At 45.4% G+C, this 17,235-nt stretch overlaps 2 protein-coding genes across 3 annotated transcripts in view; one reads left to right on the plus strand and one right to left on the minus strand.

The window, feature by feature from the left end:
- The window catches only part of dlg1 (MAGUK family member discs large 1), a 329,265-nt gene extending 322,443 nt beyond the window's left edge, over positions 1 to 6,822 (plus strand). The window contains exons 15-23 of the mRNA XM_017897948.1: positions 1 to 47; positions 841 to 879; positions 2,117 to 2,158; positions 3,098 to 3,196; positions 4,405 to 4,554; positions 4,904 to 5,076; positions 5,165 to 5,274; positions 5,349 to 5,440; positions 5,593 to 6,822. The exon at positions 1 to 47 is cut by the window's left edge and continues 14 nt beyond it. Of these exons, the coding sequence (XP_017753437.1) occupies positions 1 to 47; positions 841 to 879; positions 2,117 to 2,158; positions 3,098 to 3,196; positions 4,405 to 4,554; positions 4,904 to 5,076; positions 5,165 to 5,274; positions 5,349 to 5,440; positions 5,593 to 5,702 (862 nt within the window). The 3' untranslated portion in view covers positions 5,703 to 6,822. The remainder of the gene's footprint in view (positions 48 to 840; positions 880 to 2,116; positions 2,159 to 3,097; positions 3,197 to 4,404; positions 4,555 to 4,903; positions 5,077 to 5,164; positions 5,275 to 5,348; positions 5,441 to 5,592) is intronic.
- A 3,757-nt stretch (positions 6,823 to 10,579) lies between these two features.
- LOC108546035 (mucin-12) overlaps positions 10,580 to 17,235 on the minus strand; it is a 306,160-nt gene continuing 299,504 nt past the window's right edge. Inside the window, exons 4-9 of one of the 2 annotated variants that reach the window (XM_017897951.1) lie at positions 16,508 to 16,923; positions 14,300 to 16,258; positions 14,093 to 14,215; positions 13,775 to 13,941; positions 13,468 to 13,682; positions 10,580 to 13,121 (exon numbers count right to left, since the gene is read on the minus strand). In XM_017897951.1, the coding sequence (XP_017753440.1) occupies positions 12,700 to 13,121; positions 13,468 to 13,682; positions 13,775 to 13,941; positions 14,093 to 14,215; positions 14,300 to 16,258; positions 16,508 to 16,923 (3,302 nt within the window). In that variant the 3' untranslated portion in view covers positions 10,580 to 12,699. The remainder of the gene's footprint in view (positions 13,122 to 13,467; positions 13,683 to 13,774; positions 13,942 to 14,092; positions 14,216 to 14,299; positions 16,259 to 16,507; positions 16,924 to 17,235) is intronic. The other variant, XM_017897950.1, reaches the window with a different exon arrangement.

A 17,235-nucleotide genomic window follows, 5' to 3' on the forward strand; every position in this document is an offset into this window, starting at 1 on the left:
CATGAAGAGCAAGGATGACAAATCCGAAGACGGTTCGGACCAGGAACGTGAGTGTCTTAAAACATCGCCAATCCGTATCCTGCACGTTCTGTGCATGTTCAGACCCGTATATATTATCTATTGTGGTTTTTTACGTGACTATTTTTTAATTCTCGTCGTATTTCTCAGTCACTATATATACATATATATATTATCTAGACCGTGTGTTTGAACTTACAATTAGTACTATTTACGTGTGTCTTGAGATCCCCATTGCAACGATCTTTCTATCAAATCGATTCTTTATTTTTATTTTTATTTTTATTTTTTTTATTCTTTTTCGTTTCCCGAGTTACGTACGGGGCCATATAAGTGGACCCATGGAATCGTTGACTTCGATAGAAAATTAACCCCCGAACGATTCGAGGTATACGTTCGTAATCCTTCGTAGAAACAATTATCCCCGTTGTCTTCCCTTTCGTTTGATCGTTCTGTTTGTTTTCTTTTGTACATTCACTCCTTTCGATCGATCGATGTTAACGTAGAGATGTCTTTTTACGAAACATGCACCAAAGCCAACCCGATGATTAGACTAAAGGTAAACGAAGAGCGTACGTATGAGCAAGTTAGTACGAATCGAGCTAGCGAAAAGTATAAACGAGTAAGAGCGAAAAAGTATCGGAAAAGGAATCGAACGAATTCTCGTTCCGTTCTCGGTCCCGTTTAGAGGTGTGTTCACGAGTTAAGATCGTTTTAGTAATTCGCGACAGGTACGACGTATACGCCCAACTTCCGATTGAGCTTTTGTGTTTTTACCATGTGAAAACGTGACATGTGTTTTGTTTTTGCCTGCTTGTGTAGGGTCGCCCACGACACCTGAGAACGAAAACGATCCTACACGTAAGTATTCCAAGTTAGTCAACAAGAAGAAACAGGATACAATCACACGATACACGTACACACACACGCCGTTACACCTTGTGCGAGACACAGGCGCGTTTCTATATACTTCGATCCGACTCTTCTTTTTATTTTTCAATTTTTTTTCTCTCCCCTTTTTCTTCTTTCGTTATTCTTTTTCTCCTTTGAAACGAAGAAACGAAGCAACGGAAAAGAGTGTAAATAAGAGAAAGAGAAATTAGCTTCGGAAAAGCAAGGACAGAAACGATATCAGCGACCCTGTGAACCAGTGTTACACTTCTCGAGAGGTCTCTTCTTTCGTACATTCTCTTCTATGCTTGCGCCCGGCACTCTGCAACTTCATCCTTGCACCAAGTATACACGCATCATGCGTTTGCCTGCGTTTGTTCGCTAACACCGCGATACGAGCAAGCTGCGACACCTCACTCGACTCGCTTCCTAACTGGCTAACCTTCTCGATGGATGGGTAGAGGTAGCGCCACCCTCGAATGCTTGTAGACATCTCCAGCACGTGTAGCGTTTATGGTGAACGGAAATTTCGACGTTGCTCATGCACGTCCATTGTGATTTTCGCGCGGGAACGTAAAGGACTCTCTCTGGGTACGTGGAAGCATTTCGTCGCGAAGATCGCAGCGTACCATGAACTTCCCGCGAAGACTGTGATTGTCCCTACGTGAAAGTCCGTCGAACAACCGTCGACTTACCGAAATGCTATTTAAATACTACTTACGTACTACTTACACGCTACTTAACGCTACTTAACGCTACTTCCAACGATCTTTAAACAGATCTCTGCTGTAGAAACGTCGGTCTACGGCGTCTAAGAGCGCACGGGACCATTTGCGACAGGGATGATAAAGTTGTTCTTGGTATCGTAATTACTTTCCAAGTTGCCGGTAAAAGCACGATTACTCCGTGACCCTCGGTTCCTCGATCGTGAACCGAGAGGATTCCAAAGCGTTTCGCTCGTAGATCTCCTCACCGATATTTTCACCGGTGCCATTAAACGGTCAAAATTCGCGTACATCGCAAGAGAGACGGGCGATCGTGCGAGCTCTCACGACGGGGCCAATCAGGGCTGTTCGAAAGCTCGAGCTAGCCTCGACGGTAGGGGAGATGATTGTTCATGCTTAAAGCTTAATTAATCCTAGCAATTATTAACGGCCGCTTATTAGTACGCAACGTATACTGAAATATTGAACTTGTTATGTTTTAGCATTCATGCTGTGCTACACCCAGGACGACACTAACACCGAAGGTAATCACGTCTCTCTCTCTCTCTCTCTCTCTCTCTCTTTCTTTCTCTCTTCACTTTGTCACCTTTTTTTCTCAATCTCACACGTTCCCATATATCTGTGTCTTCTCTCTCTCTCTCTCTTTGTCTGCCTTTCATTTCAGTCCCCATTATGTATTCCCATCCACCACACCCATCCCCCGAAACCCCCTCGTTCTCTTCGTTTCATCTCGGTCGCATCAATTAACAAAGCACACGTTCATTACTGCGATATAACGATCCGTTCGCGGGACGAACGCATTGTTCGACAACGTCCTTTTGTCGTGGCGCGTTGTCACTTTTGAATAGCGCTCTGCCTCTCGCTCGCGTTGTCGATTAACGAACCTAGCGACTCCGAAGAGGAACACTGAGCCGAGCAATCGAACTGATTTGACTAGTAGAATAATAGATGCTTCTCTTTTGTTCATATTTCATTTTTTTTTTTCTTTTTTTTTTTCCTTTCGTCCTTATTTTGAGATAGAATTTTAGAGTCGCCGAGAATAACGGTACGATGTACGCGGTGAACATAGGCGAACACAGTTTTGCATAGGATCATCGAATCATCGGTACGCCAAGTACCGTACGAAGTACTCGATTCCTCCGATGGATTAACACGTTCGAGCATCGAATCATTATCGATCCGTGACACTTATCAAGGATCAAAGTAGCCGTTCTTTGGTCGATGGCGGAACGAGCAGCAGCAACGGTACACGACAGAATAAAACGTCCTCTCCAGCTTTCATTAAAGCCTCGCCCGTGCGTCTTCGATGGTAATATCCGTTATCATGGAACGATTTCACGTGGACGCGGTCGCGGTTTCCGTTGCGTGCTACCGCGCGCGTTCATTCTCGTCTCCTCTTTCATTTCACCGTCGCGTTTCTTCCACCTGTTTCATTCACAAAAAGATCTTGTCTTGCGTCGCAGGGAGTAGAGAAATTTTATATCGCGTCGAACTGCCTTATATGGAGGAACTGACGTTAGTTTATCTGGAAAAGGAGGACGATGACAATAATGACGAGTTTAGTAAGTGATACACAATACACGAAAAAAAAAACAGTCAAACTGTGTGTGAACAAAAAAAAAAAAGAATTAAAAAGTATAAAAATAAAACATAAAAAAAAAACAGGAGTGAACAGCAGATACCAAACTTAGGTCCTTGACTAACACGCTATCGAACGTGGTTTCGATCGATACGACCCCCCCTCTTTAATTGCAATTTTTGTTTTTACTACCCTTTTGGTTCTTTTTGATTTTTTTGGGTTGTTCTCTATTTTCTCGTTGTTTTAATTCTCACCAATCCCCACCACCTAATATCTACGAGCACTGACAAAACGCCGAAAACGCTTCGCGCAATTGGGACAGTCGCGGCGTGCTTTGTCTGTTGTCTGCAATTTTTTTTGGTCGTTTTTATCTTTTTTTTTTTGGTTTCTTTACAATACTAATCACCCTCACGTAGTCTTTTAACGAGAGTCGCAAACACGCTGCGTAGATAGCGAGCAAAATCGGGTCGCTTCTTGCAACTTTCGAATTACTGTACGTTTTAGAGATTGGAATTGTCAAATGTTTTAGAAAAATTGTTTCCAAATGAAAATCCGAAAGGAGATTGGCAAAATTTTTCGTGAGAAGCGACGCGTTTTAGTAATCGTATCGAAATCGTTACAACCACGTAGTATCGACTATCGATTACAAAATGCGTGCCCCACCGCCACACCGTGTGTATTAGCATAGTTGCCACGTAACTAATGCCACGTCGACCTTGATACTCTTCGATCGCCTAAATTTCTAGACCTTAGGGAGCTTACCACCCCTTTTATTTCCCCTACCCTGCTTCGATCTCCTAGGTGCTAAAGCATGGATCATTTCTCGTTCGAGGTGGACAGCAACATAATAATTCCCGGTCGCGTTTCTGTGCATCTTTTTGTCAGACACATATATATATACGATTTCACAGTCTGTATATGCATATATACATACGTCCGGGTCGAAATCGAATTTTCTTGGAAATCGGGAAACGTGTTTCAAGATCGACCGTGTAATTCTCTCTCAGTCCAAACAGAACCGAGTCTTTTGTCGAGTAGTTTTTTTATTTCCGTGTTGCATCGAGAGAGAAACGTTTGTTTCCCCTAGCTGTTTGAAAGAGTGCAAACATTCTAACCGAGGATAACAAAAGCTTTCTACCACAAGCCCCGCAGTCGCAAGAAACGCGAGTGTACTTATACTGGAAATTGCAGGCAGCGAAGAAAACGTGCTGTCGTACGAGGCAGTCCAGCAGCTCACGATACAGTACACCCGACCTGTCATTATCCTCGGTCCTCTCAAGGACCGTATCAACGACGACCTCATCTCGGAATTCCCCGACAAATTCGGCAGCTGTGTGCCACGTGAGTTGAAGCAGACTTTAATCTAGCCCGCCTCCGCAATTTGGGTCACGGGTTATACCGGACAGATCGCGAGATTTCCTGGGATTTCGCGAACCTTGCTCGTCGCCAACAACAGAGCAGCTTGTTTTCTCTTCCCGTCCGTGTGTTCCTTGCTCGCGGCTCTTTAAATCGAAGATGGAGCAAAATTCGTCGAGTTTCGGTCAAATTCGATATTTAGCTAATTTCACGAAAATATTCGTTCGCGCGATTAGCATTGGAATTCGAAATCTATGGAATTTTCGAGCCTCTCCCGATCGAGATGCGTTGAACCGGAAGTGCATGTGGGAGTTAACGTTTGTTGCTTTTGCAGATACAACGAGGAGTAGAAGAGAGTACGAGGTGGATGGACGGGATTACCACTTCGTAGCGTCTAGGGAACAGATGGAGAGGGATATTCAGAATCACTTGTTCATCGAGGCTGGACAGTACAATGACAATCTTTATGGCACGTCCGTGGCGTCCGTGCGAGAAGTGGCCGAAAAGGTAAGAGACAAGATATTTGGATAAGCGATACCGAGTCCTACGACTATGCTCGATTCCGTAAATTGACGAAACCGACTTGTTAATAAAGGGAAAACATTGTATCCTCGACGTGAGCGGAAACGCCATCAAGAGGTTACAAGTGGCGCAGCTGTATCCCATCGCCATCTTCATTAAGCCGAAGTCCGTGGAGTCAGTTATGTGAGTGGCGATTCTTTCGACGAGTGGCTCGAAGCTTCGAGTATAGTTTAACGAGCGATTGTTCTTATTTGAAGGGAAATGAACAAGAGGATGACCGAGGAGCAAGCGAAGAAAACGTACGAACGAGCACTGAAGATGGAGCAAGAGTTCGGTGAATACTTTACTGGTAAGTGATTAACGACGGCATCGTAAGTTTTGTTACGAAACTCGGATAAGTCGGATAATTTAATTGTCACGACAATCGGTCGATAACAATGGCGGTGGAATGGAGCCGGACCATTGACACGGAAACTCGATCGTTCCTCTCTTCCGTTGCAGCCGTGGTGCAAGGCGACACGCCCGAGGAGATCTACGTGAAGGTAAAGGAGGTTATCGCCGAGCAGTCAGGCCCGAACATTTGGGTACCGTGCAGAGACCAGCAACTGTGACGTCCTGCCCCCCACGCTCAGCCCGGTCCGAACACTTGGACCCTACCTCCGAGGCGTCAAGCTTAATTACTCTTAATAAAATAATCGAGTAACTCTCTAATGCCTTCCCCGTTCCCATCCCGAGCCCGTCCCACCTCACTCCACCCCAATCCCTATACACGTATACACACACACCGACACAGACACCCAACCACCCACCCGCCCAATCGAGTAGCACAATGTCCCAGTTAAGGCGTTAGCCACGCACCAAGCTCGTCGGGAAAGACTTCGCATCGAGTAACGCTGACAGCATGTGAAGGATTACCAGAGTAGCAGTTTCGTGGGAGGAGATTAGGTTAAGGAGAGGAGGATAAGGAGAGGATAATAATCGAGTATGTTTCGAAACGTGCTCGGGGCCCCCGTAGCGGGGGCTCGGGAACCCCACGACCGTTCACGACCGTAAAGAAGGTTTTATTGTTGATTATGTAAGGATAAAGCAGTTGACGACGTGTTTCGCTGTAATGTTATCCGTTTCGACGAGAGATCTGACACGCAGAATATTTACGGCGTTTTAAAGATCCTCTCAGCGAGAGTTTGTTGCGGGAGATACATGTTAAAGCGTTAATGCCAGAAATGTTTCGTTGTATCACGATGTTTTCTCATGGTTTCCACGTGACGAGTGGGTTTGTTGAGCAAGAGCAAGAGCATCGTCCCGTACTTGTCTCCGCGTTGAATTTTACCACTGTGTTAGAATGTCAGGCACGAGTACACGGCATTTCGAGCACTAAAAGGAAGCAATCCTCCCCGTGGCGACCAACACAGGAACAGCATAAAGTTGCTACGTAATTTCTAACGTTTCTCACGCATCCCGTTTTTCGTTGTACGTTAAAATAGCGGTAAGAGAGAAAAGCACGGAGGGACGCATGGTCGTGTATTCGTCACCGGAATGGATTTTAACGCGCTTATACGACGACCGCTCGACCGACGAAACGGAGCCGAACGGTCGAGGAGTTGTGTGTTTTATCGAACGACTCGCGTCGCGGTTCTCTTCTCCGATTGATCGGACCGCGACGCGTTCTATGTGTTATGTTGTATGTGTACAGTTCACGCAATCGTTTGGAAACACGACGGGAGAAGCGAGTAACGAACGATTGATCGAGAGTCGGCTAAAGTCGGACAGAAGCGATGCAAGAGAGAGTGAGAGTGAGAGAGAGAGAGAGAGAGAGAGAGAGAGAGAGAGAGGGAGAGAAAGAGAGTACGAGCGACGAAACAAAACAAAAAAATAAATAGATGTTTAAGATAGATTTTCGTCGCGATTGTTTGTAAGACGCGCACAGCACGTTAGACGCTTAAATAAAGAATTTTTTCACGCGCAAATCGCGACGACTACGACGACGAAAGCGTAACACGCGAGGAAAGAGAGATACGGAGTACGAAATACGCTGAAAAATAAACGAAAAAGAAAAAAAAATCGATAAAAAATAATACTTGGCTTCACCGAACATACCATATATGTATAGCTTGGTCCGGTTAATTCTGAGCGAAGTAGCGCGGTATTTTTTAATGTACTTAATCGCAATAAAAAGCGAACAAGAGACAGAGGGGAATCGAAAAGATTCGTTGCCTGGCAAAATGAAACTCGAATGTAGAATGCACTGGCAGGACAAACGGAATAAATATAAAGGAAACTAGAAAAGCGAGAAACGATATTCTCATTGAGAGGCTGTTCCACAAGTGTTTCTTTCTTTGTCTTTTTTTTTTTGTGTGTGTATCGAAAGAAAAAAAGGAAAGGGAAATAATAAAACGGAGAAAAAGAACAAGAAACGACAAGACCCAAAACGTTTGTTACGAACTTCACGATTCATCAAATCACACACAGGACAAATCTCTAGATGCTAGAATAGCGATATATAATGTTTTGTACAGCTAGATTACTAAGCCAGTACTGGGTTATGTGCAACATTATATATAAATATATATATATATATATTTATATATATATATATAAAAATATATATATAGATAACGGGTAATCGAGATGGTATACGGTGGTAGCGTGAGACCGACGAAGAAGCGGGCTGTAGCGAGTATTCCTCGAGCGTATCGAAACGGAAATATCCCGCGACGATTTGTATGTTCGATGGGAACTGGAACCGTTACATTCGTGTTTCGTTTTCTACGATTGGCCCGTGCCAATCCATAGAAAGCCTAATGCGTATGCGCAGAAACAAAAGGGCGGGAGAATATTGCGTCGTAACGAAAAACGGTCACGCGAGATGTCGCCTCTCTGCAATCTTGCGAGACAAGAAACGCGTATCACCGTGACAATAAAAACGAAAATAGTGGTTTCACACGACACGGAACAACGGAACGCCTCCGTTAACGAGTCATTTTCGTATTGACGGTAGAAAAGATACGCGAGAAAATTCATCGAATGGCGTCACCTCGATTACATCGCGTGGCGCGTTTGTGCGTTGTATCTGGTGTAAGATTTGGACAAAGGGAAGCGACTTAATCGGGAGAGTCGCTCGTCGAATACGCAATACTTGCGAGTGAATAGGAAAAGCGAGAGAGGATTTCGCGTAACCGAGGAAAAGGTGTAGAAAGAAAGTTGTATCGATGGTTACGAAACGCAGAAGAAAGTGCTTAGGAAACGCGAGGCGGTTAAAGAGAGAACGACCGTTTAATCGGAGCTTGTACGTAGGTAAAACTGTATATCGTTGCAATGGCCACACAACCACACCACTTTGTTCGCAATCGTCGATCGTACGACGATTTCGCGGATCGTTTCGCCATCGTCGATTGCCTCCCCTTCGGTTCGCCGAGCGGAAGGGCCGATTTTGCGTTCTTATTTTTCCTTTAATTTTTCGTTTATTCGTAGGACGTGTCGTGCGATGGAACGGCACCGGTTGATCGGGAATAACCATTAGCATGGGTACGCTTTCTACGAGCTATTTTTCCTACGACAGATCCTGTGTTTATAGTCGTTAACAGCCGTCGCACGTATTTACAAGAAAAAGAATTTAAAGAGGAAAAAGAGAAAAGTAAGTAAAGGAGTCGTATTATCGATAGTCGGAGTACGAATCGAGTGACGGAAAGCGTCGCCGTATTAATATTATCGCACAGGTCGTGCCTGAAGACAGAGAAAAGAGGAAGACAGAGAGGAGGTTAGGCTTCGCCGAAAGTTAATGAGAAAATCTTTAAGAAATAAAAAAAAAAAAAGAGTGAGGATACGTGGAGGAAGAAAGATGATGAAAAAGACGTCTGTCTCGATGTAAAGGAACGTATAAAGAGAATAATTACTACAGACACTTATTATACACCTCTATAGTCTATTTAATAATATTACTTATTGAATTGTCAATCTCATGTTCACCTTGTTTCATCGTTTTTAAATAGTTAATAAACGTTTTACCAATTTTATATACGTCTCAGAGATAATTCGTGCACCTTCGTTTCCTTTAACACGATTCCTTGCGAAACCGATCCGTGGCCAAATTGCGTCGCAGTTTCAAATTCACGTAGCATCGAAGTGACGTTCGATTTTCGACTAGCTTCACGGTACACGGCAGAAACGGGAGTGTGTGGGTTGTGAGAAAAAGTGAAGAAGGCGCAGAGATCGGTAAAAATACTTGTTTTTATTACATCGATAGGATAACTCGTTACTGTTATTAGCGAAAAGAAAATCACGAGTCGAGTTCGTTACGAAAATCGAGTTTGTCGGTCCGTTGTGACTTGTTGTTCGATAAACTTGACGGTACAGAGCAATGATAAATGACGATGACAATAATAATACTAATTAATTAATATAATCATAACTCTTTCTTCTTTTTTTTTTTCTTCTTTTTACTTCCTTAGTTCCATTCTTTAGACGAATCACAGAGAGAATTTAATTTGTATTCTTCCTCGCGTTTTAACATTATATATCCATTAAACTAAACTTCTGAAATAAAATATATATATATGTACGTATATATACATATATATTTATATATTTATATATATATATATAATATATTTGTTCTTTCTCACATAGAATTCCTTCTTCTCGTAAAGCAGCAGCGGTTCATTTTTTTTGTTTTAACACATTTAGAAGTATCCTCGAATATATATAAATTACAATGGGGGAGGAGGAAACGTTACAGCTAAGAAAATGTACATTCATAGTTCGGTATTATGTATATATCGTACAATAAAAAAAGCGGATAGTCGTGACAGTAGTAGTAATAGTATTTGTAGTTGTGGTAGTAATAGTAGTGGTAGTGGCAAATAGTAATAGTAATAGCGGTAATCGTAGTAGTAATCGGTGACCGGTAGTAGTAATAGTAATAATGATAATAATTAGTAGCGGTAGTAACTGCGATAGCCCCTATTATATTGCGAGAAAGTGTCTATGTGTGTATGCGCAAGTGTGTATATATATATACATACGCCACGTAACGGCGTATTATTCGGGTTTTCGCTGAAATTACAACGTTCTTTCTCGAGTTACTCTAAAACGCCGGTTCTGTTTTCACCTTTATACCTTATACAATTACACGTGCGTAAATGTGTGTACGCATCTATAGTTATATGAACAAGTGTCGTGTTCTTCCTGGCTACTTACACTATTACTCGGTATCTACTTTACATTTAAAAGGTACATTACACGCACAGTACGTACAGTTACTTCCCCCCTTCTGTCTCCGTTCGCAACCTTCCCACCGACTTTTGCACCTTTGCTCTCTCTCTCTACATGTCTCTCCGTCTTTTCCATTCGCTCTCTTTCTCTCAAGTTCTCTCCGATCTAGTAGTTTCGCTCCCCTGTCCAAACACCATCGCGAAAATCGTACGCGTAGTCGCGAACGTCGCCGCGAAGAAAACCGGAAGGTATGTACACGTGTAAACTGTACCCCGTCCACGGTATTATTCGGTAATTATTCGGTTTAGAAATCGTCGGCTAAATAAAATTAAAACGAGCAGCGAGCGAGCGACCAGCCATCGGCCGATCTTCGTCGTCGACCGGAAACGCTCCAAGACGATACGGTATCTCTCTTTCTGCCCTACTGTACATCGCGAAGGAAACCGTGATAACGACATCTCGACGCACGTTTATCCGTGGAGCGACCACTCGGTCGATGACTGGCCGCGTGCCTGTTCAAATCGATGCAACGCATAGGATATCGAGAATACGCATACGGATATTTCCCTGAGACTGATCAGAACGACTGATAATCTTCTGTACACGGAGTCAAATGAAACGCGCGCGCGCGCGAGCGTGCTTGGCTTTTGCTAAACAACAACTTGTACAAGCTTGTGTGTGTATGTATGTGTGTGTAGGAGTTGTTTCTGTTTTTCTCGCCTCTTTCAACCATCCATCCTGACGTGGCCATACTTCAGCACGCTATCGAAGGTATAAGTACGTAGAGATCGGTTCCACCGACGCATTCGACGAGCAATTCGATTTCGCCGACCGGATGCGTCGATGATCCTTGAACACGTTCACTGTGCTGGACATGACAATCTTCGACGCGTTTACCGTTCATTGGTACTTTAACGATTAACATATAGAGGACAACGAGAAAATCAACCGCTCGACCTGACAACGAAAAACGATTCACCAATTCGGTAGATTAAACTTTGAACGAACAGAAATGTAAACGTCGCGTTAACATACGTCGATAACGATAAAGAGAAATCGGGAAACGAGTATAACTAAGCAACAGTGAACGCGTCGATTGCCTTCTCGGTTCCAACGTGGCGGACAAATGAACGTAATCTGCAACGGAAACCGCTAATTCGAGGATCAATCATCGCGAGTTCGATGAGAGTTATTGCACACTGAATATTACACAGTCGATCCATTTTTCTTATATCTCTCAGACCCAACAGACGCTGATCGATCGCGTTTGTCGGTCGGTAATCGTTTAACAGAAAGCAGACTCGCGAAATTGCACATCCCAAAGAAAAAAAGAAAGAAAGAAAAGATAACGGAAAACGTAAATGCTCCATCTTTCGACGATTAATAAACGCTTGCTTACAATCTAAACGGTAAACACGTAACCGAAATTATAATCTAATCGACTCGCTAGTACTAGTAGAAAAAAAAAGAAAAAAAAGGAAAGAAAGACGGAGAAAAAACAAAACGAAATTAACAACGTGGTAACGTGAGGAAGCCGATGAAAATTCGATGATTCGTACGTTCCAACGTTTGTTTTCCGATTTAACTTAACGAAACAACCGTAATCGATGAGGCGAGAACGTGAAACGCACGTGGCGTCCATTCACGGGGAGTTTCAAGTTCTCTCTGAGTATCGATTCCTTCAACGAATAATCGAGTACGCGATGAAAATAAGCGCGTGGACGCCCACCAGATTCCAATCTTGCGATTAAAAGCTATTCGACTGGAGCTGCGACGATGTCTCGTCACGAAAACTTTGTTCTCCGATTCATCAGCAACGAGCGTTCGAATTCTCTCCGCCCTTTGGCCCGAATCGAACACGTTTGCAAAGAAAAGTATCATACAAGACTCTCGAACAGGACGACTATCTTCAGCTAGAAACGTCGTTGAAGACTCGATCATCGCTTGGCTCGCAAGGGACATATCGATTAAATATCACTGTGTTCCGTGTTGAACATCTGTCAATAAATACTGCTAATAGAACGCGTCAGAAAGCACTGCCGTTGAACGACCTTCCCCCTCTTCTTCTCCGCGATCGTTTCGAATTCTTCGACACAACGTACTTTTCGCACCTGTCCGTTCATTCGACCCCGGTTGCCTCGTGGAACAGAATCGGGGAGGAAAGATGGATCTGCATCAAAGGAAAATTTCACACGCGTCTCGAGCGTGGAACGACTTTTTCACGGCAAACAATTTCCCGATTCACGTTCAATCCGTAGCAGCTGTCTTGTTACCCTGTCGCGTTCTGGCTTGCCTCTCGCGCTTAGGAGAAATGCTCGAGCTCTTCTTCGGGGTCTCCCTCGTGGCGGAAGTCGACGGTCTTGCCTGGGGCGATGACTGCCCCAGCGGCGCCTCCTGTCACCTTAGGCTGATCACCACTTTCTCCACGTTCAACAGGGACCTCACTTTGTCGTTGTACTTGATCAGAGTCACCTTGGACCCCCTCACGTTGATTCGTTCGCCGCCGCTGAGCAGGTGACAGCAACGGGACTGCTCCAGGAAATCCTGAAGCTTTAATTCCCTCATGACGTCGCGGTGAGCGATGGCTGGTGGGCCGGTATGAGCTTTAGGGTTCACTTGACGCAGTAACGCGTCCCTGCTCTTTATTCGAAGCGCAGCCATGAGGTCCTGAAGCAACACCCATTTATCCGGATCGTTGGTGAGAGAGAAGAGAACTGGCAGATTCACGTCGCCCATTTCCATCTCGATCTCGTCTAACTCGGGCTCTGGACTGCCTATTGGCGCATCGTCGAGGGGATTGTAACCGGTGTCCTCTGAGTCTGAAACAAAAGGAATCGTTCAATTACGTCATAGGCTTAGGGTAATCAACGGTGAATATGTAAATAACGAGTCACTCTTAAAGTTGCATCATTTTTAGATATAACTGAGTAAAAATGACGCAATGACGGCAATGACCTTGAGCGCCAATGGCATACAACCTCGACGACGATTGCCGAGAACTACGGATCACCTTGACAACTAACGATACGATCTGAACGGCTGCGATCGTTCGATCATGCGCGACGTACGTTGTCCCGAAACGTTAGAAACCGGAAGAATTTTTAGAGTGACAGGTGATAGAACTTGGGACTGTTTCTAGATCCTTGAAAAGTTAGAAGAACGTACCGAAAATAGTAGACGGGCCACTAAAAGACCACGCTGTGCTCGCGCGACCCTGAATATCGTCTAAATGTTGTTCTAGGATCGAATAGGCATCGGTGTCTGCAGCCAACATCAGCGGGGTTTGTCCGGAATAAGTGGCTAATAGGGGATCGGCACCATAGGAAAGTAGCAGGCGTACGAGTTCGGTAGCACCATTTTCAGCTGCCTCGTGAAGTGGTCTGTGATAAAGCAGTGCATCGTGTTTTAACACGTCTGAACAATGATACATTCGAATTTGCAAAACGACGGAAAATTCAGTGACGAAAGTTACCTTATTCCACCGTTGGCACTTTCGCTGGCGTTTGCACCGTACGCGAGCAACAATTTCGCGATATCGAGGTGACCCTTTGAGCAGGCTTCGTGAAGCGGCGTGTAGCCCGCATTGTCCTTCGGACTCGGCGCGTTATTCAGCTTTTCTAAGCAGTACGCAGTCACATCCTACGAACACAGTATTTATTGATAAATATTTTGCGCTAAAGTTCAATCTAAATTTAATCTAGGCTTTCGTTAGAGTAAGAGATTCGGAAAGGTACAGTTTAACAAAGAGACTAATTTTTTCGTTTTCTTTCTTTTTGCAATAAATATTTACCGTATAACCGAGTCTAGCAGCACGATGCAGCAACGTTTCACCGACGCCCTTCTTGATCACCCAAGTTCTAATCTCCGACTGAATATCAGCGACGCACTCTGGACTGGGCCTGGCCAGTACTTGCTGCGAAACGAAAATGTTTCATGAACCTTCGGCACCGAAACTACGTCATTGATACCATCGTCAAGAAAAATACGCCAAACGTACCCTCTTCCTTTCCTTAGGTAACGTCTCGTCCTTCTTCAAAGGTTTCTTCTTCTTGCGAATGTAGTCGAATCCGGAACGGAACTTCCGCCTGCTTGTCCGCAGTTTAAGCTTCTTCTTGTTAGGAACTTCTGACTCGTTGGTCTCGTCGTCGAGCTCGTTGTTCTCTGCCTCCTGCGCATCGTTGGTCTCCTCCTGTACCGGTTCCTCTTCCGTTTCCGTCTTCAAGTGTCGCAGTTTCTTCTCGGCCAAAGATTTCAGCAGATCCTTTCGCCTCTTCATCAGCAGATGCTTAGAGTTCATGTTCGCCTTGTGGCTCCTCAGAATTCCAGCGTGTTTCAGTCGCGAAACTACCTTCTGCTTGAAGGTTCTCCCTTTGCCTAACCTGTTCTCCAGCGTCTCGTTTTGCGAATCGTCGTCCTGAGACGTGTCGTCGTGATTCTGCATAGGGGGCGCTGAGGCCGGTCTATCTTCGCCGAACACTTCTCTGATAGTGGCCTGTTTCTTCAACACTCGCGTCTCCGTTCTTGTTCTGGTCTTTAGCACCAGCGTGGAGAACTCGTTCGGAAGGGCGTGATTGTTCTTGAACGTGTCGCGGAAGTTGTTGACCGTTTCCTTACGGAAGTAACCAAGTAGGAACGAATCCGTCACCTTGATAGGCTTCAAGGACTTGCCGTCTTTGACAGGCGGTTTGCCCTTGGGCGCTTTAGTCGTTTCCAACAGTGGTGTCAGACTCGGAGTCGCAAGCAGTTCGGGCTCGTTGTTACCCTTCGACAACCCCTTACCCGTTCCTTTCTCCGACCTTTCCTTCTGCTTTCTCTTTTGCTCCTTTTTACTGGTTCCCACCTTTTGAGCCAAAACGTCAACGATGGAACTGTTCTCCGACTTGGAGTGCTTCGTGGTCTTCGCAGGGCACGAAATCGTCGTAGACGACGTGGCTTCTTCGTCGTCTATCTTGCTTCCCAGTCCAATCCCGGTAGCACTGAAGCTGTAGTTTGACTCCACGTCGCTATCCACCAGTTTCTTTCTGCTCAGATACACGTCGGAGCTATCCATGGAAACGGACAAGGCCGGCGAACCTGGATCCAAATCGGGCAACGAGGTGGACAATCTGTGAAACCTGGTCGGTTTCGACACGGTGATCAACCTAGTTGGCATTCTCAAGGATTTCTTGTACACGTACACCTCCTCCTCCCAACCGGGCCTGAAATCGCTACCATCCCCGAACAGAGGCTTTGGCTTTCCCTTCTGAGACGAGCCAGAGGTCTTCGAGGTGGAACCTTTCGACTCCTTCTCCGTCTTGGCCTTTTGCGGCGTCGTATCCCTGGATCTAAGCTTCATTCCTTCGGCTTCCGTGCTGCTGTTGGCGCAACGTTTCCTCGCTCTTAGCCTATCAGCCACAGAAGAACCGTGACCAAACTCGGTACTAGCATCGCTCTCTTCGCTGGAAGATTCACTGCCGCTGGACGATTGCAATTTAATCCTGCTTCCTCTACGGACCCTTCTCTTCCTACAGATGATCTCTTCCTCGCAATCACTGTCCTCCTTCTTCATTTTCTTTTTCGCCCGTCGAATTAACGGCACCTCGTCTGAATCGTCGCTAGAATTCTTGTCCTCCTCCTCCTTGCTCACCTCGGGCTCTGTCTTTACCTCCACTTTGATGTCCTTCATCATCGAAGACTCATCGTCCTTACTCGTTTCCGGAGACTCGTCCTTGCTGTCCAGAGGCGAGTCAATGTCCTGCAGTTCCTTCTTGATATCCTCGGGCTTGATCTGGGACGTATTGGGGTCAGACTCTTTACTGCTGTCGTTTCCAGTATCGTCGAGCTTCGACGTTATCGTGCAGCTAACTTTCTTCTTACGACCACGCTTCTTCATCGCGTCCCCCGTTCTAAGCTGTTCCATAAACTTGTCGCACGTGGTAGACCAGAACGTGTCCACTTCGCTGATCTTGTCGTTCTCCTGAAGACAACAAACGCGTCGAAAAGTTAGATCCACTGCGGCCGATACAATTGATCTTGGACCAAAAGCTTCCTCGCGGTCTAATTACTCTACCGTTCAATTACTCTAAACACCGTATCACTCGAAACGGGATCACGCGATTCGTTAGACAGCTAGGATAAAAACCATAGACAGAACTGGAACGCTCAAGGCCATTCGTCCGAACACGAACGAATCACGCGAGAAACGACCTTACGCAAATAACGTTACCTTCAGTTCTATTTTCACCAGGTCCGACGATGAGGTCATGCCCATGCACATGGCATCGTTCAGGGGAACGGGTGGCTGCACCTTCGACAGCTGTTTTCTGTCCCTCCTCATCTCCTCGAGCGTTTGCCTCTCGAGGACCGGCATCTCGCCCTCGGAGTCGCTCTCCCTGAAGTCGAACACCGACGTCTCGGAGGAGCTCCTGAATCCGCTTGCTCGCGCGGGCACGCTCGAGGCGATGGCCGGCGGTGGTGCCGGGACCGGAACCGTCGCCGCCACTGGCATGTTCTCCTCTTCCGTCCTGGAGAACAGGCGTCTTCGGGGCGGCAGACAGGCTACCTTTTCGCGCGTTAATTTCGGGGGGCTACCTGCCGACGAACCGGACTGTGGGGTCGACGTTGAAGCGGCGCTGTCTAGTTCTGAAAGTACAAGTTTGAAAACGATATTGACAGGCATTCGTGGAGGATTCGTGAAGAAGTCGAGTCGTGAAAACTGCATAGCTCGAGCTTGTCTAAGCGTGTTGTTTCTACGTTACTCGGTTCTACGCGGGTTCACCATGATCGCGCGGCATTGAAACGGCGTCGATGCTACTACGTGAAAAGAACACAGCTGTCTCTCTACTTTTTACACCGATACGAAAAATCGTGTCCGCGACGAATATATTTACGTACGTATACATATTTATATAAAAAAAAAGAAAAAAAAAAAAAAAAAAAAAAAAAAAAAAAAAA

This window comes from Eufriesea mexicana, unplaced genomic scaffold (assembly GCF_001483705.2).
Source record: "Eufriesea mexicana isolate 0111107269 unplaced genomic scaffold, ASM148370v2 scaffold596, whole genome shotgun sequence".
In the NCBI taxonomy this organism is placed as follows: Eukaryota; Metazoa; Arthropoda; class Insecta; order Hymenoptera; family Apidae; genus Eufriesea; species Eufriesea mexicana.